Below are 24919 nucleotides of genomic sequence, written 5' to 3'. Positions count from 1 at the left end.
TGCTGCTGGTGACTGTGAAAACTGCTGGAACCCTTATCTAATAAAGACTTCCTTTAAGACTCAGAAATTCCATTTCTGGATTTATAGCCAACAGCAGTATGGCCCCCTGTGCACCTGAAAACATGTATGGAAATGTTAACAACATTGTGAGCCACAGATTGAAATTATCCAAGTGTCTATTCACAGAACTAGACTGAATAAGTAAGTTGTGCTGTATACTCACACAGAGAAATGCTGCTGCCTAACAATGGGAATGAGCAGACTGTGTACACCATCTTCAACAGTATAACACAAAGGAAGCCACAGAACAATCGGAAAAAAGAACCTAAAAGAATGTACTGTAGCATTTTGTTATACACTTTCAATATTATTTAGGGATGCCTACTTAGGTATGATAACATATAATATAGCTATAAAGAGAGTGCTAGCTTTATGATTGACAGAAAAATTAACAGGGTTGGAGAGATGACTTAGAGGTTAAAAGCATTTGTGACTCTCAGGTTTTGATTCCCAGCACCCACGTGGCAGTTCACAACCATCTATAACTCCAGTTCCTTCTGACCTCCATGGGCACCAGGTTTGCACAGGACACCTATGCACGCATACACATCAAATCAATCTAAAAAGAAAATTAGTTCCAGAAGGGAAGGAGTGAGTTGGAGGGTGCTATGGTCAAGAAGAGAAAGCTTCTGGGAGTTGGCCGTACTTACACTTACAGGTTCAAAGAAAAAGTATGACTTTTTTCCCCTGCTATAAAAATGTAACAAAAATTCATTTTGTTACAATTACTCACACTGTGGCTTTATATGTGTACTTTCTATAAGTAACATTTTAGTGCAAATTTTATTTTAAAAACATACACTCTTTGCTGATAGGGAATAACCTTTTTTGAGACAGTTTCTCTGTGTAACAGCTCTGGCTGTCTTGGAACTTTCTCTGTAGACCAGGCAGACCTCTAACTCACAGATCTTCCTGCCTCTGCCTCCTGAGTGCTGGGATCACCACCACTGCTCTGCTAGGGACAAAATTCTTAACATCTAGAGATTATTTTATTGGCAGACCGTTAACAAGAAACCAAGAGGAAATGTCATATTTAGTGGTAAAATCTGACTGGCATCCTCATTGAATTAAATTTAAAAAGACGATTGTTCAGTATCATCTCTGCTATTGTCTATTCAGTTTCAGCTAAAAACTTGAGTAGGATAAACAAAAACAAAAACAAGTACTTGCTGAGGGACTGGAGAGATGGCTCAGCTCTTGATAAAAACCCTATTTGGGTTCCCAGCACCCACATGGCAGCTCCCAACTGTCTGTAACTCTAGTTCCAGAGGATCCGATGCCCTTTTCTGACCTCCTTAGGCACTAGGCATGCACATTGTATGTATATTTACATTCAGGCACTCATACACATAGAAAATCTTAAAAAAAAAATGTTTTGCTGGGCTGTACTCTTGTGAGGCAGAGGGAGAAGATCAATAGTTCCAGACTTGTCTGGATGTGGTGGTGCATGCCTTTAATCCTTGCACTGAAGAGGCATAGACAGATAGTTTTCTATGAGTTCAAGGCCAGCTTGGTCTACATAGGGAATTTCAGGCCAGCCAATACCATGTAGTGAGATCCTGTCTCGACAAACGGAGTTCAAGGCTGGCCTAGACTACACACCCAGACCCTGTCTCAATAGAAGAAGCGAGAAAGACAGCAGTGTTGGGAGGGGTGTAGCTCAGTTGGTGGCACACTTGCCTGTCATGAATGAAGTCCTGAGTTTCACCCCAGCACTGCAAACATCAGGCACGGTCACCCATGCCTGTCGTCCCAGCATTCTGGAAGTAGAAGTAGAAGGATCAGGAGCGCAAATCCTCCTTGGTGATTTAGAGAACTTGAGGTAATCCTGGGCTACCTAAGACCCTTGTCTCAAAGAAAGAACAAAATATACACGTTCATACACATATTTAAGAGTATAAATTGGTCCAGTTCAGCTATTGGAGAAACAGTATGGCTCTACAATAGTTTTATCTGTAAACATTTGAAACATGTGTTCCTTTGACCCAAAAGCTCTGTTTCCAGATATAGTCATACATTTTTATGACTATGTAAAAGAAACTTTATGCCAATATTATTTGTAATAATGAGAACATTGGGAATGACCTAATCATCTGTTGTATAATCTCAGACAGTTAGTTGGTTTCTGTTAAAATTCAAGCCCATTTCCCTAGTCACTATCTTCCTGTTTATCCCGAGTTAGAGTAAATGCTTGACCCAGGAAAGCCAGGTCCATGGTCTCACAGCTACATGTGTCTACTGGTTGTTGTTAGATCACCTCAGCCTATAGGTTTGTTTTCCATTTTTCACTTCTACATTTGACTTTTTATTTAAAGTTTTTACATTTTATGTATATTTTATGCATGTGTGCATGCGAGTGTGTGTGTGTGTGTGTGTGTGTGTGTGTGTGGTGTGTGTGTGTGTGTGTGTGTGTGTTCGGAGGACAGCTTTCAGGAGTGAGTTCTCTCCTGCCATGTACATTCTGGGAGTTGGATGCTGGTCTTCAGGCCTGGGAGCGAACACCTTTACTGCTGAGCTCTCTGTGAACCCCTGATCCTATGTTTTCTAGTGAGAATTCTGGACCCAGGTAACCCAAACCTGGGGATGATTTTATTAGCCAAAGCCTTGAGAAGATTCAGAGACTTTAGAATAAAACCCAATCTCATTTTGTCAAGATTGAGGAGCCTGTGCTATATGCCATATGATGAAAACTCATGCTTGACTCCTGTGGCATTGCCTTGATAAATTGCTGTGATTTATTAAAAATGAAATGGGTTCTGATATGTGAGTGAAATCTGTGGGAAGGAGTAAGTACTCAGTGCAGCTGCAAAGGTTCCTTGGCAGGATGGTTAGCATTTGTCAAGCACTGGTCAGATGCCCTTGATCCAGTCATTTCATTTGAACAGACCCCGAGAGCAACAAAAGTGAGCTGTAGATTAGCCCAGCACTGTCTGATAGACATGTGAGCTGTGAACTTACTACAAGGCATGATGTTAATATTTTTATTTAATCCATGCCATCTTAACACATCAGGAACATAGAACTGGTAATTTGACATTCTTTTAGGGATGCTAAATCTTTGAACACAAATCCCAGTTTTGCCCAGCCCCATTTCCAGTGTGGCCAGGAACAACTGTGGTGTGCAGGGCAGAGCTAGACTGTAAGCCCCACAGACAGTGTCACTGGCCCACACCTGTCACCGTAACAGTTCACAGCTGTTGCCCAGTAATATTTGGGCTGAGAGTGAATGAATGGATACATTTTATGTCAAATCATCTTTTCATTTTGCCTCAGTATTTGATCCACATGAATTCTGTTCATCACAATGATAGTTTGTGGTAAACTTGGAACACGTTCTCTGCTGTGTGTCCACTGAGAGGAAGTCCTAGAATGTTACTGTATTCTTTTCACATTTGCCCAAATGCGAAAACCTCAAAGTTATCTAATGGCTCCTGGAAATGAAAAAATAATAACATTCTAGAGATTCTTAGTTCCTGTCTATTGAGCGTAGCAACTGCTTTAAGTTTGTCTTGCTAATTCCTAGATGTCTTTAACTTGCAAAGATCATTCCACAGTCTAACACCTGTCCCTAGATCACACTCTCCCCCTCTTCCCCTTCTCCCTTTGCTGATGGGGATTGAAGCCAGGGCCTCGCACATTCTAAGCACCTGCTCTATCCTAGAGCTCCATGCCATGTATATTGGGAAAACCATGTCAGAGTACACAGAGATGGACATTGTTTTGAGCATTCCTGTCACTGGTTACTTTGGCCAAAAGTTAAACTCAGGGAAATTTTAGGATGTGTTGTGTTTTTCCAGCAGTGCCATCCAGGTGTTGTGGGTGATGCAGGCCAAGTGTACATGCTGATTGCCTTTGAGGAATGTTTACTGTTTGCATTAGAAAGACAAACAGATGAAATGAGTAGAGAAGAATCAGTTACTAACTAGTTCATTCTCAACATTGTTCAGTGTTTTCTGTGAGCCTGTAAGTTAGAGAAAAGTGAATGCACATTCATTTCTCTTCCCTCCCATAGCTCCTGCGACCTGAAAAGATACACACATAAGCCAGTGAACATTTAAAAACAACAGATCTGGGGGGACAGTGATACTATCCCCAGCACAGGTGAGATTTAGGGAAGGTCAGTGGCTTGCCCAAGGTACTGGTTGAAAGAACCTGGATTCAACCTAGATGTCATGGGATCCCGTGCTCATCTTGCACATACAGTCTCTGTGTTTCCAGTGTGCCAGAAGGAAACAATTCTTCACTTACATTAAATCACAGCTCATTTGTAAATTTGCCAGCTGCTTGTAGTTGCCTGGTATTACACTCATATTTACAAAGTTGCACTGCTCCCGTCTGATGACTGTTCAGGTCTGCCCTAACATTTGAGCAGGAGGCTGCTGAACTAGAAGAGCCCTAAAAGGGCCGCACAGTGTAGACTTGGGAGCATTTCTACACTGGAGACTTGAAGGGCAGGTGGGCTAGGCCAAGGTCAAAGGAAGGACTCTAGGATTGCTGAGCAGTGAGGCTGACTCAGCCCTAGTGAGTAAGTAGAGGGAGTAGTTTAGCATCAGAGGTCTCTGAGATGCTTGACCCAGGCCATTAAAGGAACCATCAGTGATTTGTACACAAAACTGACATGGACCAGAGAAACTAAGAGATTCATTGTTGTTTTTGTTTTTTGGTTGCTCTAGTTCTATGCATATTTTTCAAGTCTTGTTCTAAAGTGTACCCTAGAAAGTGGGATTTTTGCTTAAAAAGACATGAAAGGCCTTATTAGGTTGGTAATAGGTACTTATTAGTAAAGCATATTTATTGAGTGTCAGCAGTGTACTAAGTATTAATGAACATTATACTAGTATCAGCACATGAAAACAGAGATGTTTTTAGGGCTATAGCAAATATAGTATCATCGTAGTCCGTATTGTATTTTATCTTATTTGGTTCTCTATTCAAGGGTTCATGTAGACTGGTATAAGAAGTTGTAAGGATAATAGAAATATAAATAGTGGGTTTTTTTGCCCTTTAAAATGACCTCACAATAATTTTGAATGAAGTAATACACGTGTATATAATTTACTCACTTACTTACTGTGTACTGGGGAGTAAGCCTAGGGCCTTGACTATGCTAGGCAAGTACTCTTCCCGCTTGAGCTGTATCCCTAGTCTTTTTTTCTTTTTTTAACTTTGAGACAGGCTGTCCTTAAATTGCCTAGGTCTTGAACTTAGGCTCTGAGCCCAGGCAGGCATTGAAATTATGGTTCTCCTGACTCAGCCCCCCGAGTAGCTTAGATTACAGGCTTGTGCCACAGGCCTGGCTAGTAAATGTAACGGAAACTTTAGAAAGATTCTGTGTCTGTAGCTCAGTGGTGAAGTGCTTGCCAACCATGCACAAGGCAGGTTTCATTTCTGTATCATAAAGAAAAAAATCTGTCCATTCTAGAACTTGCCTCCTTCCTGTTTGCCAAGCTTTGCTTTTGTCTGTGGTCCTGGGGTCCTATACAGGATCTTTACTAGGCCTCTCTTCTTCCTTTTCTTGAATTCCACATTGTCAGCCATTTCCTTGAGTTTACCATGCTGTGTCACCTCTCCTGGGAAAACTCTCTCCTAGTCTTTGAAATTTAGAAATCATGAAATAAAAATGGAGACTAGCTTCTTAAAATCTGAAGTAGTGTGTGAGTGTATAAAATAACCTAGTAAATGACATATGTTGTGTTAGGAATCCTTGCTGACTCCCTTTAAGGTTCAAATGGTTGTTACTAATTATGTGTGTGCTCTTCATCTGTGGGCCACTTTGGGAAAACCGTCCTCTTCTTCCTTAGGCCACAGACCTCCCCCAGCCCGTAGTGGACATCGCTGTGTGGCAGATAATACCAATCTCTATGTGTTTGGAGGGTATAACCCAGACTATGATGAATCAGGAGGGCCGGATAATGAAGACTATCCTCTCTTCAGGGAGCTTTGGAGGTATCATTTTGCAACAGGCACGTGGCACCAGATGGGGACAGATGGCTACATGCCCCGGGAATTGGCATCTATGTCACGTAAGTGCCAGCAGTTCTCAAAATTTGACTTTGTGAACCAACTGAAATGTCAGGTTCAGTGTCACTTGTTCCTTGTTAGTAGTGTATACTATTGTAACATGATCAAGTGTTGTCAATGTGATAACAGAGTGTGGTGACCTGGAATCCCTGAGTTCCTGGGTTTGAATCTAACTGTATAATATTGGATTGCCAGGTCAGTTTAAAGTATTATATATATACATACATACACACACACACACACACACACACACACACACACACACACACACATATATATATATATATGTTAGGAAAAATGTTATCAAAATGAAAAACTGGAGTTGCAACTATGGTAATTGATAGCTATTAAGGTAAGGACTTCACTTCCTTACAGCATCACTCTAAGTTTCTACAGTGATTGCCATTGTATAAATGAAGAACTCAAGGTTCCATAGAGGCTCTGACAATAATAGCTAAGAGTGCATGCTCTGAAGCCAAACTGCCTGGGATTGAATCCCAGCTCTTTTTAAGAAACCCTCAGCAAGTTATTTAAATTGTTCTTACCAGGCATGGTGGTGCATGCCTGTAAATGCAGCACTTGAGAGGCTGATAAAGACCTTTGCAATGAGTTCAAGGCTAGCCTGGGCTACATATCAAGACCTTATCTCCTGAAAACAAATAAACAGAGGAATTAAAACACAAACATTTGCTCTGTTTCAGTTTACTAGGCCTCTCTTCTTCCTCTAAAAATGGAGGTTGGGCTCATTGCTTAGTGGTAGAGTGTACCAAGCCCTGGATGCAAACAACACAGAATGGGAGGTAGAGGAGAGAGAGGAAAATAACATTTACAGTTACATTTACATTTCTACCTCATAGAGTTGTTGTGAAAATTAAGTTAGGGAGGTTAACTAGTTTTCCTGAAGTCACACTAAAATTAAATCCAACTCTTGACAGCACTACAGTATAGACTGTTGACCTCTTCAGGGATGACTGTTGACTGCTGTGGGATCAGACTGTTGACCTCTAACAGCTACAGGGCAGACTGTTGACCGCTAACCACTAGGGCTAACTGCTATGGGGGCAGACTGTTGACCTCCAACCGCTATGGGGCAGACTGTTGACCGTTAACCGCTGTAGGGCTGACTATTGACTGTTAACCGCTATGGGGCAGACTGTTGACTGTTAACCACTGTAGGGCCGACTGTTGACTGTTAACTGCCATGGGGCAGACTGTTGTCCGTTAACTACTGCAGGGCAGATGGTTGACTGTTAACCGCTATGGGGCAGACTGTTGACCGTTAACCACTGTAGGGCCGACTATTGACTGTTAACCGCTATGGGGAAGACTGTTGACTGTTAACCGCTATGGGGCAGACTGTTGACCGCTAACTACTGCAGGGCAGATGGTTGACCGCTACAGTGTTGTTAACCACTATGGAGTATGAGTTAACACATTATGGGCTAAGTTGGGGAGCTACTGAAATGAGAGAGGCAGATAAAGAAGGGAAGAAAGAAAAAGAGAGGATTGTGTAAGATAAAGATAGAATAGATAAGATAAAGATAGAATACCAAACTTGTCTGCAGGATATTGATGTTTCTTTAGATCTGGTGGAGGATTAAACTGACAAAAACCATAGTATAAAATATAAAGATCATTCCTCCGACTGAGTCCTACAGGTTCTTTTCCAAGGCAAAGATGATAAATCATTTTCCTCCGGCTTGTTGTGTATTTGAGCTGTCTTGAACAGCAATGGTATTCTGTAGTTTATAGACTTGACATTGCTATGCACAGTTTTATTTAATGAATTCTATAAGTGCATTTGGCTGTGTATCATACATGTAACAGTAAACCATGTGAGATAATTGATACAATACAAATAAAGCCATTTTCTGAAGAATCCTATAGTTCAGTGAGTGGTCTTAATAAGATCATTAAAGTAGACATGTTTGAGCTTTTCAGATGGTCTGGGTTCATGGTCAGCACACTGCAGGAAGCAATTGCATAAGTGGAGTGTGTGCTTCTTCCTCCCCAGTTGTGCTACATGGAAACAACCTGCTAGTGTTTGGAGGTACAGGCATCCCGTTTGGTGAGAGCAACGGCAATGACGTCCATGTCTGTAACGTGAAGTACAAGAGATGGGCTTTACTCAGCTGTCGGGGGAAGAGACCCAGTCGTATATATGGACAGGTACTAATCTGTGGCTAATGAATGGTGACTGACTGTGCTTCTTTCATATTTTTCTAGTCTAGCAGCAGTGTCAGAATACAGTGCTACCATTATTTTAATAGAGATTGAAAGTAAATTCATATATCTTACCACTCCCCTCTCTTGTTTTCACCATTCTTTGCTGGGGGGGAGGAGAGAGGGCACTTTTTGTGTGCAGGCCAGGGGACAGCCTCAGGTATTGTTCTTAGGAGCTGTGTCCACCTTCTGTCTCTCCTTTGAGACAGTCTCTCTCTGAGGTCTGGGCCTTGCTGATGAGGCCTCCCCAGCATTGCTTTTACAAGTGGCTCTGACCACTCCTGTTTTGTTTGTTTTGTTGTTTTACATGAGTGTAGGGCTTGAACTCTGGTCCTGTGCTTGCACACCAGCATTTTACCCCCAAGCCATCTTCCCAGGGCCACTGTTTGCTTCTGATCCAGTTTTAAGGTTAGGAGCTAGATCTACGTAGAAATTTCTTTGCATAACCCCTAGTGCAAGACTGAGCTTTAGCATGGTCTGAGTCTGCTCTGATGATGGCATCTAGGAAGAACTTTATTTCCTAAGAAGTGTAGCTCATCAAGAGACTCAACACACAGCTGAACTAAAGCATGTAGAGACTGTTCGTAGGTCAGTTTAACCTTTGGTCTTGGTTTTATGTTTGTTTGTTTGGTTTGGTTTTTCAAGACAGGGTTTCTCTTTGTAGCCCTGGCTCTCCTAGAACTCACTCTATAGACCAGGCTGGCCTTGAACTCAGAGATCCACCTGCCTCTGCCTCCTGAGTGCTAGGACAAAAGGTGTGTGCTACTACCACTTGGCTTAATCTTTGGTTTGTAAAGTTATATCTGAAAGATAGTGGGCTACCCACCCTAACCAGACTTTTGAGACCAGTGCTTGAACTTGGAATAACCACCATTTGGTATTGGGCTCAGTTGTCTTGCACACAGGAGTGATTAAACCCTTCTGAGTTCTAACTACGAAAGGGTTCTTCTAGACCACTCTCTCTCACTGCAGAGGCCACACAAGCTCTAAGAAGTAGCTGTGGCAGTGACTGGTGGAAATGTCAGCTCTGGGCTCCACACTTCTAGGACAGTGCTAGCCTCGTTCCCATCTGTTGCTGATGCCTAGGAGTGTGAGAGGCGGCTTTTAGGGGAAGTGCTCCTATCCACTGGCCCTACATTCTTGACTCTTAAGATAATCACCGAACATACCTTTCTGGGTAGAACTAGCAAAGCTTTACTTTGTAAAGGCAAACAAAGGTAAAACAGCCCCCAGGTCCTAGAAAAAGATTTAGTCATTCATTCATGAACAAGGTTTCACATGTTGCACAGACTGGTCTCAGCCTCATGAATAGTTGGGATTATAGGCGAATGTCAGACACCTGGCTTTAGGGTCTGATTTATTTTTAACCTTTCAGAATTTTTGTTTGTTATCACTAGTGAGTGTCTGTGTGTGTGCATGTGCGCATGCACACAGCTCAAAGAGAACAACCTTTGTGGTTGGTTGTCTCCCTTTGCTGCGGGTTCTGGGGATGAACTCAAAGCTAGGCTGGCACGGCTGGCACTTTTGCCCACTGGCTCATCTTGACAGCCCTTTAGCTTTTAATTTTTGAGATTCTTGGTAGGGTCTTTTGGTTTGGGGGTTTCTTGTTTTGTTTCTAAGGTCTCACTTTGTAGCTCAGATTGGCCAGGAACTCAACTATGGAGCCTTTAACCTAGCCTCAGACTTTTTCCTGATCTTCTTGCCTCAGCCTCGTGAGTCCTAGAATTATAAGCAAGCACCATCATACCCGAGTCAAAGTCTGATACTTTATTTTATTTTTAGATTTTTGTTTGTGTGTATGTGTATTTTGCCACCATGTGTGTGTGCTGTGTCTATGCTCATGAAGATCAGAAGAGGGTGTTGGGTCTCCTGGAACTGGAATTAAGGGATGGTTGTAAACTACCACGTAGGTACTGGGAACTGAACTCAAGCGCTCTTAACTCCTGAGCAGTTGATCAGCTCTGATATTTTATTTTTATATGATGTGAAATGTGTGCACAGATGCCTAAGGAGCTGAAGTTGCAGGTGGTTGTGAGCTACCCAACATGAGTGCAGGGAACTGATTCCAGTTCTCTGGGAGAGAAGAGAGCACTCCAGCTGCTGAGCCATGTCTCTAGCCAAGATTCTCATATTTTAAAGGGTTAAAAAGAAGAGAAACCGGGCGGTGGTGGTAGCGCATGCCTTTAATCTCAGCACTGGAGGCAGAGGCAGGCGGATCTCTGTGAGTTCGAGGCCAGCCTGGTCTACAGAGTGAGTTCCAGGACAGCCAGGGTTACATAGAAACACCACACACACACACACACACACACACACACACACACACACACACACACACAGAATAAAACAAAACAAAAAGAAGAGAATTTGTTACAACATGATTTGGGGGCATTGCTAAGTTTATGTTCTGTAATAAAGTGTTAAGGATTAAGGAGTCATTCTTATTATTCACCTTTCTACAGGCCATGGCCCTCATCAATGGTTGCCTTTATGTCTTTGGGGGAACAACTGGCTACATCTACAGCACAGATCTGCACAAGTTAGATCTCAATACCATGGTGTGGACACAACTCAAACCAAACAACCTGTCCTGTGACCTGCCGGAGGAGAGGTGAGGTGCTGGGCCTGAGCACTGTGGTCTTTCTTGCTGAGTTTCGAGCTCTTCTAGAACCTTGGCACCAGGAAGAAAAAACTCCCTTGATAAAGTCGTTAACTGGCACATGGGTCCAGATCAGTGGTAAAGAAAAGGGCTGTTGGTGAAAATACAGTGTTTTCCTCTAAGTGTAGAATTTTTAAAGTATTATTTCTCTTGTATGTTTTAGTCTTTTAGTAGCAAGAAGCTTGTAGTTTGGAAAGGAACCAATGGTAGCAGTTGCCAATAAAAGTCATAATGAGGTCAGTGAGTGTTGACTGGAAGGAGGGACAGATGGGAAGATAGATGATGGATGGAGGGTAGCTGTGATAGTCGTTCATCTCACTGTTTCTGAAACATCCCAACATCCTGTTGCTTCCAGTTTTTTTGTTTTTGTTTTTGTAGACCAGGCTGGCCTCAAACTCACAGAGATCCGCCCACCTCTGCCTCCCGAGTGCTGGGATTAAAGGTGTGCGCCACCACCGCCCATCCTCTCCTGTTGCTTTCTACTAATGGCCTTAGATCTTTCACCTTTCTTTCCATAGAAATAGTTACCTCCTAGAATTAAACTTAATGACAAACTTAGTATTATTTTCCTGAGTTTAAAAACAAAGTAAATATTTTTTAATTTCCTCTCTTCAGACTAATTGGGTGTCTTTTGTTGCCTTTAAGCAAAATGTGTGTATTTGCTGTACAGTCGGGTGTTGGTGGGCTGGCTATTGCAGGGTTACTGGGAGGGAATGGGAGGTGGCTGTTAATGCAGTTATTTGGATATAATTTATGCTGAGAGCACCAGGGGCTTTCAGGGAAAAAGTGACAAAGTTTTCACATAGTGGTCTTCTGTAAGTTTTTTTATGGACATTGTTGCCACTAGAAGACTTAAGGCAGGAGGATTAGGAATTTCAATTCTAAGGGGCTGAAAGACTGGCTCAATGGTTAAGATGGCTGCTCTTCTAAAGGTCTTGAGTTCAATTCCCAGCACCTGTATGGTGGCTCACAACCATCTATAACTAGTCCCATGGGATTCTATAGTTGCTTTTTAAAACTCTTACTCTTTTGGCACTTTTTTTGGGGGGGCCTATCACCCAGCTCCCAAATTCTTTTTTCCCCCCCAAGACAAGGTTTCTCTGTGTAGCTTTGCACCTTTCCTGGAACTCGCTCTGTAGACCAGGCTGGCCTCAAACTCACAAAGATCCGCCTGCCTCTGCCTCCCGAGTGCTGGGATTAAAGGCGTCCGCCGCCGCCGCCACCATCACCACCACCACCCGGCAGCTCCCAAATTCTTATGAATGCCTGGCCTTAGCTTGTCTTATTTCTAGCCAGCTTTTCTTTTCTTTTCTTTTCTTTTTTTAGCTGAGGATTGAACCCAGGGCCTTGCCCTTGCTGGCACTGAGCTAAATCCCCAACCCAGGCTTTTCTTAACTTAAAATTATCCTATCTTTTGCCTCTGGGCTTTTTTTTTTTTTCTTTTTTTTTCCAAGACAGGGTTTCTCCATGTAGTTTTTGGTGCCTGTCCTGGATCTCGCTCTGTAGCCCAGGCTGGCCTTGAACTTACAGAGATCCGCCTGGCTCTGCCTCCCGAGTGCTGGGATTAAAGGTGTGTGCCAGCCTGGCCTATGTTTCTTGATTATCCTAAGTAGTTTATAAATAATAGCTTTCAAAAACTAGAAGTTTGCCTTAACATTTTTAAATGAACTGCATAGGTACAATACCTTAAACAAGAGTAGAAACATATATACAGTGTGACAAAAATAACGTGAAGACATCTTTAGGGATCCCTGAGAAAATTGAGATAATGATCACATCCTGGGAAGACCAGCAGTAACCTTTGTTGATAGTTATTACCTGTCAAGGTTCAGGAGGTCTCCCTTGATCAAACCTGACCCATATTAACCTGGAGTGAATCCACAGCCTCTTGTTTCCTGTGGAAACAAAGCATTTTTAACTTACATTTTACAAATATACTTTTTAACTTTTGTCTTGAAGTGAAGGCATCCCTAAAATGTCTAGGCTGGTGTGTGTGTTCAGTCCCTCTTCGTCCCATGCCTCTCGGCAGCTGTTGTTTGCTTGTCAGCAGTCAAAACATTCAGAATCAACACAGTAACACCCAAGATCCAGACTCCCTCTGTTCTCTCTTCTCTACATGGCTTATCCTTTTGTATATTACTTTACTTCTCTCTTTAAAGACTTTATTTTTTTTTTTTTTTTTTTTTGAGACATTTCTGCGTAGTTTTGCCTTTCTAGCTCACTTTACCAACTGCTCGAACTCACAAATCCCTGCTCTCTCCATCTTTAGCGCCCCCCCCGCTTAAGACTTTATTTTTAAACTATTCATTTTTTTTCCTATGGCTATACCCTTTTTCTTAAGCCTACACATGTTGTTAAACACACGATAGTCTGTTTAGGGTTTTTCCATCTGTACCTCTTGTACTGTGTGTCTTTTATTCTGTAAGGCCAGTGAAAGAATGGACTTTCCAAAGAGAGAAAGCAGGCAAAGAGAGATCAAGCTTCCTTCTTCCAGGCCTTTTATATAGGCTGCCAACAGAAGGTGTGGCCCGGATTAAAGGTGGATCTTCCCACTTTTAATTAACAACAACAACAACAAAAAAAAAAAAAAAAAAAAAAAAAAAACCCTTGCTGGGAGGTGGTGGCACACCTTTAATCCCAGTACTTGGGAGACAGAGGCAGGCGGATCTCCGTGAGTTTGAGGCCAGCCTGGTCCTTTGAAAGGAGTTCCAAGACAAGCTCCAAAGCTACACAGAGAAACCCTGTCTCGAAAAAAAAAAAAAACAAAACGAACAAACAAAAAACAAAGAAAGAAAATACAAGTCAGCAAATTGAAGAAAAGAAAAATAAAACTAAACTTAGAGGTAGCTAAGGTTGCCATCTAAGATGGGAACACCCTTACATTCCTGTGTGTTTGCACACTGAAAGTTTTAAGGCTGGCTGCAGTCTATTTAACATGGAGCTCATTTCCTTTCCAGTTAATGGTATGAACAAAACTTTGGGATGGATTAGCCATCCTTGTATACTAATTGTATACTAATGCATTTTATGCATATTCTATAGTTCATTTAACTAGTTCACTATTAGTTAATACTTAGGTCATTTCTAATAATTTATCATCATAAATAATGGCAATATTTAGCTAATAAAAACCTCACAGTGGGCTGGAGAGATGGCTCAGAGGTTAAGAGTACCAACTGCTCTTCCAGAGGTCCTGAGTTCAATTCCCAGCACCCACATGGTGGCTCACAGCCATCTGTAATGAGATCTGGTGCCCTCTTCTGTATACATAATAAATAAATAAATCAAACCTTAGGGAGGTCATTTTCACCCAGTTATATTTTTCGATATTTTCAGGTACAGACATGAAATTGCTCATGATGGGCAGAGGATTTACATCTTGGGAGGAGGGACTTCCTGGACAGCCTATTCCTTAAACAAGGTACTTTTTTTTTTTCCTTAAAGAAGTAAAGGTAGTGGGAAACAATAGACAGAGGAATATATCTTAGTAATCAAGATGACTCTGTACAGTATTTGAATTTTTGAGCAGCTTCCTTGACACTTGTTTGTTGGGTTTTTGTTTTGTTTTGTTTTGTTTTTCGAGACGGTTTCTCACAGAGAAACAGTCATTTTGGAGCCTGTCCTGGAAGTCACTCTGTAGCCCAGGCTGGCCTCAAACTCACAGAGATCCGCCTGCCTCTGCCTCCCAAGTGCTGGGATTAAAGGCATGCATCACCAATGCCTGGCGACACTTGTTTTGACAGAAGGTTAAACTCAGTGCTCCTGATGGGCTTTGCAGCTGACAGTCACATTTATCACATGCTGACAAGTCTGTATGAACATTGTGGTGGATGAGGACGATAACTAGAGAATGTGTAATAATTAGAGTTGGAGTCAGTCTTCACAGAATGTCACATCCCTCTCGTTGGTGCAGTGCATTAAAAGGACAGACAGGCTTAGGGCTGTACATCACTGATTCCAGAGAGCCCAGCTCCTTAGGGCTTTTAGTCCTCCATCCCCATGGCATTTAGAAAATGTCACAGTTAGAAATCCCAGAGGAGATCTTGGTCAGGTGACAGAGCTCCTGGCCTGCCTTGGACCTTTAAGGGGTTTGTTGATTTGTCCCATTCTCTTACCAATGCTGCTCTTTCCCGTCACAAGAATGTTTCTCGCTTACTGTGGAGATGTCAGAGGAGTAGCCCAGCACAACAGAGCGCTGAGAGGCACGCACGCACGCACGCACGCACGCACGCACGCACGCACACTTCTCTCCTCGAGGATTCGAGCCTTTTCATTTTTTCCAGAACTGCTCCAAAAATGTTCATTTTCAAAATCTGCTTTTACAGTAATAAGATTATAGCTATTTACTTGTACATATGTGCTTTTTTTTTTTCCCTTCCAAGATCCATGCATACAACCTTGAAACAAATGTATGGGAGGAGATCGCAACAAAACCTCATGAAAAAATAGGTAAATTAAAAGTATTGATTCATGTCTTTAGCAAGTGTATTTTATAGTTGTTGGGGGGGTAAGGGTAATTTTCTTAAGTGATATGGCACATAAAATAGTTTTTAAAATGATGTGAGAAGTTACTTTTCTTCAACTTGGTTGTTATTCTCTCTTAGCTACTGAGCAGAGAGATTTTAATAGGGATCACTGAGTCATGTGTCACAAGTGGAAGAACATGGGAGATAAGAAATGGCCTTAGGGACTGGAGATACTTAGTGTTAAGAGCTCACACTGCTCTTCTGCAGACCTGAGTGCAGTTCCCAGCATCAGGACCGTACACCCTCCTGTAGCCTTAGCTTGAGGCACTGTGAGTTCCTCGGGGGTCTTGAGGCATACACAGGTGTTATATACACATGCTCACACAAGAATGAAAAAAAGAAAAGAGAATGGGAACTTAAAATCTGCCCATCTGTGCCACTGTCACCCCATCCCTCCCTTTTTCCATTTCCCTGACACTCCATCAGGAAGGACCGGAATGACTAGCTGCTGTTTTCTTGAATAATTCAATTCCTGTATTTATGTGTTTGACAGGTTTTCCTGCAGCCCGAAGATGTCACAGCTGTGTTCAAATAAAAAATGGTATGGAGTCTAACTAAAATTTTGATTCATTTCTGTAATCTTACCTGCTGAGAATGACTGATTTCCTGATTAGCTCCTCTAAGGGGTGCATAATTTTGTAATTTAAACTTAAAGGGAACTCGAGGCAGTTTTCAGAATGTAAACTAGTTTTGTGTCTGGGCTCTCTCTGTTAAAAGAACTCTGAAGTTGATGACAAATAAGCTTTTATTGGATCTTCTAGCATGATTTATGGTTCTAGCCCTGTGAGTGCTTGCACAGATAGACCTCGGTGCACATTGCACTAAAATTGTAATAACTTCTCCAGAATACTATAGCATAAAGTTTATTCTGTTCTCTATCTGATGTCAGAACTCTGAGTTCATCCCTTGGTTCTCCTGTAGCAAAGGCCTTGTATGATTTCAGAAAGTAGCAGCTACTTGAAGCATGATAACAAGTCTTCTTTGGCTAATATTTCTGGCTTTTGACATTTTATAGTTTGACATACCTCCTTGAGCATCCCTTACTTTCCCCCCACCTCTGGGAAGGGGTATATGCAGGAACCTGATAGCCTGTATCCTTTTAGCATCCCACTTCAGATTTAAGTAGTATTTATCTGCCATTTTATGTATACACGGGGACTTTTTAAAAATTATGCTTCTGCTTGTTGGATAAGATTTATAGGTTGTGACACTGTTCTGCTTTGCCTCTGAGAATAGAGCTATTCTTTAAAGTTTTTCTTGAGTCCCAGCCAAAACTAAAGTTCCTGGTATATTTTATAGTTTAATTAAGTATTGGCTTAAACTTGGTCCAGACTTGAATTAGCCATTTATTCATTTGCTTCCTGAGAGCCATGCATCATTCAGTTGGAACTTCTGGACCTTTAAAAGGTCACATGGTGTTTGCTACGAGTTGATCAATAGTTAAAACTAACCCACCCAGAGCTATACAGATCAAATGAGCTTTGGCTATATTTATTTACTTACTATTTGTTTGTTTGTTTGTTTGTTTATGGTGGTTTTTCTGAGACAGAGTTTCTCTGTGTAACAGCCCTGGCTGTCCTGGAACTCACAGAGATCCACCTGCCTCTGCCTCCCCAATACTGGGATTAAAGGCGTGCGCCACTGCATCCAGCTCATCTTTTTTTCTTTTTTTTTTTTTTGTGAGGAAGGACCCACCCATTTTGTGGTCCAGATTGCATATATTTTGTGGTCCATTTGTACATATGCAGAAATGCAGTGAGCATTTCTCCTAGGTGAAATGTCCATGGGGAGGATATTTGTTGATAGGAATAAAAAAAAAATGCATGCTTTTTCCAAGATGTTACTCAAAAGAAGAGTTTGAAAGACTGGTTTGTAGCTGCATTTTGTTTTTGATTAGTGTTTTCTTGTCTGGTGGGATTTTAAGCTTCTCTTGGAAATGGAGAGGCAATGGCTAACCTGCTCCTTCCAGGGCATCTCCCTTGGGCTGCACAGCTGACCTCCTTCAGAGCATGGGCTTTCCCCAGACCTCAGTTTCTTTATTTCCAGCTTCCTGTTCCTTCGCTTTCAGTGCCTGGAACTGAGAAATGTTTAAATCTGAGAAGCTGACATGAAGCCTCCCTAGAGTCTGGCATCCTGAGTCCCAGGGAAATGTCCCGGTTCTGTTGAGGAATGGCCCACCTGTCAGCTAACCATATGTTCTCCCGGAAGACGTGCTGTAGCTGCAGCTCACTGCCTTTGTGTGCTATTGGCTTTCTCCTTTCTTGGCAGATGTTTTCATTTGTGGGGGCTATAATGGAGAAGTGATCCTGGGAGACATCTGGAAGCTGAATCTGCAGACTTTTCAGTGGGTGAAGCTCCCTGCCATCATGCCAGAGCCTGTTTACTTCCACTGTGCAGCTGTTACCCCCGTGAGTTTGTTTTCATATCGCTCTTACATAGTGGGTCGGAAGGAGAACTAGCAAGGAGAGAAGATGCTGCTGTTGACAAACTGTGGCCTAAGAAAAGGAGAGGAAAACACTACTCCATCCAAGTTGAAAAGAGCACTCTAAATGTGAAGGAAATTCAGTGTGACAGTCCATTCTACGCTGTTTCCTAAGAGGGCAGAATAATGGTATTCTTTGGTACCAAATTATTAAAGATACTGTTTTTCATCTTTGTATTACCAGCTTTTGATATTTTAGATACTCAATATACTATAAACTTAGTTGTTAATAAAAATTTGTTTGCAGTTTAAGTTAAAACAACACACACACACACACACACACGCACGCACGCACGCACGCACGCACGCAAAGCCAGGCAGTAGTGGTGGCACATGCCTTTAATCCCAGCACTCAGGAGGCAGAGGCAGGCAGATAGATCTCTGAGTTCAAGGTTAGCCTGATCTACAGAACAGGTTCCAGGACAGCCAGCCAGGACTACAGAGAGAGAAACCCTATCTCCAAAAAAAAAAAAAAAAAAAGAACAAAACCAAAACACAATATAAGCAAATTAAAAAAGAAAAAAACAAAACTATAGAACTAGACATGGTAATTCTACCATGCAGGAAGCAGATCAGTTGAGCTTAAGAGTTTGATTCCAGCTAAGCAATGTATGAAACCTTATATCAAAAACAAAACAAAAATCTCACCAAATCCTATTTCTTTCTTTACTAACCCACTCATTGTATAAGCACTCTCGGTTTCTGCATAGGCTCAGAGGAGTGTGGAAATTCTGTGTCTGTGGAACTGGGTGTTGAACCCGGGGTTGGCGGTTATATATACAAGTGCTGTCTGGACCTGATTGCAATTCCAGCCTGAGGGTTGTTTTAATTCCAACTGTGCTGCTCCCTTTCCTTTGGTAGCTATTGCTCTTCCATTTGAATTTGTCTTCTTTTAACTGCCATTTGTTCATAGGCTGGTTGCATGTACATTCACGGAGGAGTTGTGAACATCCACGAAAACAAACGGACTGGGTCATTGTTTAAGATCTGGCTGGTGGTACCTAGCTTGCTGGAACTGGCATGGGAGAAGCTGCTCGCGGCCTTCCCCAACCTAGCAAACCTCTCCCGAACACAGCTTCTGCACCTTGGACTAACACAGGACCTCATCGAACGCTTGAAATGAGGATTCTGGACTGTTCATTGATACTGGAAATGTTAATTTAAAGAGACTCCTTTATTTATGGGCAGTGTAGAGTGTGCTACAAAGAGAATTGGTTACCCTGATCAAGGCCTTATTCAGAAAATACATCAGATGCCTTTCGTGAATGGGTTTAAGTTTATGGACATCTCACTCTCTCATGTGCTATCTTCTTTGCTTCCCTCCCTCCTGCCCCAGTCTGCACCCCATATATGCAGTCCCTCTTTCCTGATGGAGCTGAGGGAACATCTGAAAGTACCTTCCTGATGTTAGGAATCAAGAGAGATAAATTGTGTGTGTGTGTGTGTTGTTTTTTCCTTATTTTAAAGAAATTCTAAACATATTGACCATGTCAGCTAATACCACCTATTAAAGCATTATCATCCACAAACACCAAGTTTAAAAAGCCAGCAGCAAGTGGTCTGGGAGATAGATTGAGAAGACTGACCTGGATAATCTTGCAGGTTGTTCTTAAATTTGGATGTTGAGTTAGTGTTTCTGAGATGTGTCTGAGTGGCTGGACTCAGACAGCAGTGGTTGACTTGGTGCAAAGATACCTAATCTTGACGAAAGGAGAGAGTTGAGCAACGTTTGATTAGTGAGCCCTCACCTGTTGATGCCCCCGTGGTTAGCATTGGCCTGCTGAGACTTAGCCTTGTGTGTCAGCGTCACGTGGTTGTTGTCTTTCAAATTAAATGTATGGCGTCAAGTTCTTTCTAGGCAGTTGTGAACTTCCCCTGCGCTTATTAATGGCTTTAACTATGTCTTTAACCTCTCCACGGGGAACTGTAGATTCTAAGTGCGTGGTGTCCATGTCAGAGGACAGTAGAGTAGAGCATAGCACCTGCACCCTTCAGACTTGTAGCTTAGCTTCTGCTTGGGGCGATGGCCTTTGACTCCCAGAGCAGCCGTTTCCTTTTTAATCTCTGGACCACGTTCTTGCATTTTCTCAAGCAGTGGGTCCCAGAGTCCCTCCTGAGCTTCTTACCCCTTTGCTGTCTGCTTCAGTGTACACGGTGCTGTAATTGCCTAGTAATTAGATAAAAGGTCTTAGGGAAGAGGCACAGCTTATCCTCCTCAAGAAAGAAGCAAGTGTCATTTGAAAACCAGCAGGAGGAAGAAGGAGTGAGACAGGATCGTTTGCCTTTTTTGTGAGAGATTTTAGTTCTGGTCTGTTTCGTTTGGAAGAAAAGTGACCTAAGTTTTCACTCGTTTTGTCTTCAGACTGCTAGAAGAGTTGAGGGAGTTGCTAGTGTAAGCCTGTGGGTATCCATAGGTGTAGTCAAAATACTGGAGGCCTGCAGGAGGGCAAGGCAGACCCTCCTGCAGGCCTGTTATGGAGGAGACATATGCAGGAGATTTGAAACACTATTTTTCCTTTAAGTGCCTCTTTTTCACCTAGCTTTAACATTATTCTTTTTCTTTTCAACCAGAAGAGATCTCTTTAGTTTGTGTGGATTTAGAGTCACCTTTGAGTTACAGTTGAAAAGTCCCTGCATCGTGTGCAGTCCTAGGGAGGTCTTTGACTTCTCCTCACAGCAGGCCTTCTGCTCCATCTGTGTGGGCTGTCGTCAGTGGAGCCTCTGCTCGCAGCCTGGAAGAAGCACTTATCTGTGAGTTTGGGTCATTTCTGAGGAAATGGAGCTGCTCCTCTAGGGGTCCCATCCCCCAAATCTCGCCATTTCTTGTTGGTGTGGCTTTGACTTCTTACCATCAGAGGAACCCTCTCCAGAGTAAGTCAGCCTGAGCCACTTTGTGAGTTCAAAACTTTGTGACTCCAGGCCAGGTCTCTGGGCCGTGGCAGAACTACATCCCAAACTAATAAGCCATGTTTTCCAGGGTGACAGATGGATTTTTGTCATTGGTTTATATAGGGACCAAAGACTGTTCTGTTCAGCCTCTGTGCTTTGACTGCCACGGTCCTTGGAATACAAGAAGGCCTCTGGTTCTGTTACACCAGAAAGTTGTCAAGAGAGGACTGATTCAAGCCACACTGGCTGGCATCCTTTTGAAGCCTTTTGAAGGCACTCTTCTTTGAGATAGATGCTGGAGGCCTGACATCAGTGACCATATGTGTCTTTGAAGTCCATGTTTGGTCTAAGTGTCTTTGACTGGGACACTGGTGAAGACGGGGCAGGGAGCAGCTGCGATGCTGTAAGCGCCCTGTGCACGTGTTCTGGATGCCAAATGACTGTAGGTGAGGACTTAGGAAGGTGACTGGCTTCCCCAAGGGTCGCCAGCATTGTAGTTTCTCTAGAACCAGCACTTGGACTCCTCACCTGGAGCGGGAAAGGTGATGGCACCTGCTGCTCCTCTGCCTCTTTGAGGTAGGCCCCGCCATCTTCCTGTGCCCTGGAAAGTGAAGTGCAATACGTAGACACGAGTGGTCTGGACAGATTATGTAGAAGCATTGACCGTAGAGCAGCTCCACTACCGTTTGACTGTCTTGGGCAAGTCAGCTTATTGCTTTAGAGGAAAAGTATGCCAAGGATTTTCAGTGTGATCAGAAGCCAACTTCTGGTAAAGCTGGATTTTTTTCAAGTCCATGTTTTCCTATTCTAGTTCATAAAAAATTGCTGTTTCTTGGTTTGTTAGAGTTGAGATTTTTTTTTTTTCCATTCCTGTTTGTACTATCTTCTGTTTGCATGTCTTGCCCAGGAATAAGGAAGTCCACTTGAAAGTGTTGCCCAAGTGGAGAATTAAAACCTAATATTAATACAGTTCTCCTACATGTACACTAATTTATCTGGGAATGTAATACCTTATTAAATGATGCCTCCATCACGATAAGGTATTTCCCACTTCACAGAAAAACTGCAAACCAGTATATAATAGATTGAAGCTCTGCCTGCTTCTCAAGGCAAACCAAACCTTTTCACTGGCAGGAATCTTCTTCCAGGGCCTAATGACTTGAGAGAAAAGCTTCTTGATAGCATTCGTGTCCAGCACAGAGCTAGATTTAAAAACTATATATATATATAATGAAAATATTAACATTTCTAGATTAAAAGTACGAGACAGTGACCTTTGGGTCTCCACAGTAGCACGATGAAAGCACAGACAGTTGAAATCCACAGATAATCAGTGTTTCAACTTTTGTTATACCATTTCTTTACTTATCTCCCCCTTTCTAGTCCTCTCCCACAAACTAGTGGGACTAGTAGTTAGGGAAGGAAGAGAAGCTCAGAGAGGGCCTGGAGCCCGCCACCACGCCAATGCAGAGCTGTTGAATGCTGCTGAGAAGCCATAGGGTCTCCCTGAGCTGAGGTGGTGCCCTGAGTATGATCTGCTGCTGCTGAGCTCTCTGCTGCCTCCTGACCAGAGAACTCTTAGTTCCTGTGGGGAGAAAAGGCGGTGTCTCACAGAAACGGGAAACGCCATCATCTGAACACATTTCTTTGGCTTTTGACAAAGCTTGCTCTTCTGGTTCTTCCTTTGGAGTCACCTTCTCCAGTCTGATAGACTGGTGTTCAGGAAGGGTGCACTGTCCTCGTGGACTGTGTTGGTTTGGTCCCCTCTAAAACCAGTTTGGTGGTCTGTGGTCTTATGTGACACTTACACTCTGATGTCGCACAGAAAGCCATTCCCCTTTTCTTCTTGCTTGTGTTCTGGGGCTGGGCTTCAGGGTGAAGGAGGGTTTATTGTTAGAGCCATGCATTTCAGTGACTGCTTAGCATAGGTGTAAATTCCATTGGTCCCCGGGTACCTTAGAACTCTGGGAGCATAGGCAGGGCCTGAAGTGGGCTCGGTGGGGGTCTGGAACCTCCATGCGTAGTCTCCCTTCTAAGTCTGTGAGATTTGGAAGAAAAAATCTCCCCTTGTCCAGTGTCCTCAACAGAAGTTCTGAGTTGTGCTTCAAAGGTAGTGCCATCTTCTTGGTGTACTTCCCACGTTGTGAATTCTTTTAAACTTTTGAGAAGTTTTTTGAAGGCCCCGCTTAGTCTGCACAGGCCGAGTCAGAGGCAGTTTCCAGAGACAAGGCCACTATCACTAAGAAGTAGTGATCGCTGTTGTGCTAGTTCCCCGGCGGCGGCGGCAGCAGCGGGAAGAGAAGGAGGCAGCGGAGAGCACACTGACGGAGTCAGTAGGGACGGGCGGAGTCTGTAGGGAGAGTGCAGGCATCTCCCTGGAGAGACTGGAGGATAGGCTAGAAAGGAAGGAAGGAAGGAAGGAAGGCCTCTCTGGAGCTGCTCTGAGGCTGGGCCAGGCTGGCTCTTCCGTCCTGCAGTCGCGAGGCCGTACCCAGCGCTTGCCTTACTTTAAGCTATTGCCACCGTCCTGTGAAATAGTGTGGATGTCCTTTTGCAGTCTGGTGTGCATGCCATGTGATCAGGACCGCTTTTCCACCTCCCCTGGTTTCCTACAAGCAAGTAAATCTACCCTGAAATGTCCAGTCTGTACTTACGTACCTTGTCAGTGTTCGCTGTTGGTTTTCTAAAACAATCTGATCAATAAATCTCTAAACATACTTGGTCCAAGTCGCCATGATTGTCTGCAGTAATTTGTGCACATCTGAGTTCCCCTTTTGACCTCTATCGCAGACTCACCCCTTCACTCTTCACCCCCAGTTCCCACCAGCGTCAGCTTTGCTCTGTCACACCTGTGCGCCCTCCCTGCCACCCCACCCCTGTGATGACTTCTGTCTGCTCACTTTCCAGAGCTCCTGGACACACAGTGACTCTCAGGAGAACCTGGCTCTCTGCAAGGGAGCAGCTGTGCCCCCCCCCCCCCCCCCCCCCCCGCGCCATTTCATATACCCTGAACCACTGCTGAGCAGGTCTGGGGTCAGGAGGCTTCCCTGAAGGTTGGAGGAGATACAGGAGGTCTGAGGGAAATGTGAACCTATGAACAGTCATAGGACCTCGCAATCCAAAGGAAAGGCCGGAGTTGGAGCAGAGCCCTGTTCTGGGGTCCTCTGGGGATGGAACCACAATTCTTACCCTGCTTCACCTTCTGACCTTCTCTGTTAAATCCAGAGTAGACAAGGACACTCCATCCACATTGGGTCACTTTAGGGCCTGCCTCCTAGCAGTGGACACACTCATTCTGTTCCCATTGGCTTTCTCTAAGGACAGGTTTCTTGGCTGTTACAATGTAAATCTACAAAGAGGGGAAAGGTTTGTGCTCATTCATACACCATACCGACAGTCCAGTCATCCCTCCACCATACATACATACATACAAAAAAAATACATACATACATACACCATACAGACAGTCCAGTCATCCCTCCACCATACATACATACACCATACAGACAGTCCAGTCATCCCTCCACCATACATACATACATACATCACATCACATACATACATACATACGACAGTCCAGTCATCCCTCCACCATACATACACATACACATACCGACAGTCCAGTCATCCCTCCACCATACATACACCATACAGACAGTCCAGTCATCCCTCCACCATACATACACCATACAGACAGTCCAGTCATCCCTCCACCATACATACATACATACACCATACCGACAGTCCAGTCATCCCTCCACCATACATACACCACACAGACAGTCCAGTCATCCCTCCACCATACATACATACACCATACAGACAGTACAGTCATCCCTCCACCATACATACACCATACAGACAGTACAGTCATCCCTCCACCATACATACATACACCATACCGACAGTCCTGTGGGGATTAGCCTGCCCTCCTCCGGCTTATTCTCCTCCTAATTCTCCTCCTAAAATGTGTTCCCCTAGACCTACCAAGAATAAGAAGTGGGTCCCTTTAACTCCATACTTTTGATCTGCCAGAGCTTTGAAATAGACTCCTGGTTAAAA

At 43.3% G+C, this 24919-nt stretch overlaps 1 protein-coding gene across 2 annotated transcripts in view; it reads left to right on the top strand.

Moving 5' to 3' along the window:
- Klhdc10 (kelch domain containing 10) overlaps positions 1-23584 on the top strand; it is a 55390-nt gene extending 31806 nt beyond the window's left edge. For both annotated transcript variants that reach the window (XM_028866179.2, XM_028866180.2), the window contains 8 exons: positions 5862-6083; positions 8096-8250; positions 10764-10912; positions 14297-14381; positions 15343-15409; positions 15980-16027; positions 17755-17894; positions 18882-23584. In XM_028866179.2, the coding sequence (XP_028722012.1) occupies positions 5862-6083; positions 8096-8250; positions 10764-10912; positions 14297-14381; positions 15343-15409; positions 15980-16027; positions 17755-17894; positions 18882-19091 (1076 nt within the window). In that variant the 3' untranslated portion in view covers positions 19092-23584. The remainder of the gene's footprint in view (positions 1-5861; positions 6084-8095; positions 8251-10763; positions 10913-14296; positions 14382-15342; positions 15410-15979; positions 16028-17754; positions 17895-18881) is intronic.
- The last annotated feature ends 1335 nt before the right edge of the window (positions 23585-24919 follow it).

Source organism: Peromyscus leucopus, chromosome 3, assembly GCF_004664715.2.
Source record: "Peromyscus leucopus breed LL Stock chromosome 3, UCI_PerLeu_2.1, whole genome shotgun sequence".
NCBI lineage: Eukaryota > Metazoa > Chordata > Mammalia > Rodentia > Cricetidae > Peromyscus > Peromyscus leucopus.
Note: the sequence above shows the minus strand (reverse complement) of the source record. Positions and strands in the feature narration are given on the sequence as shown.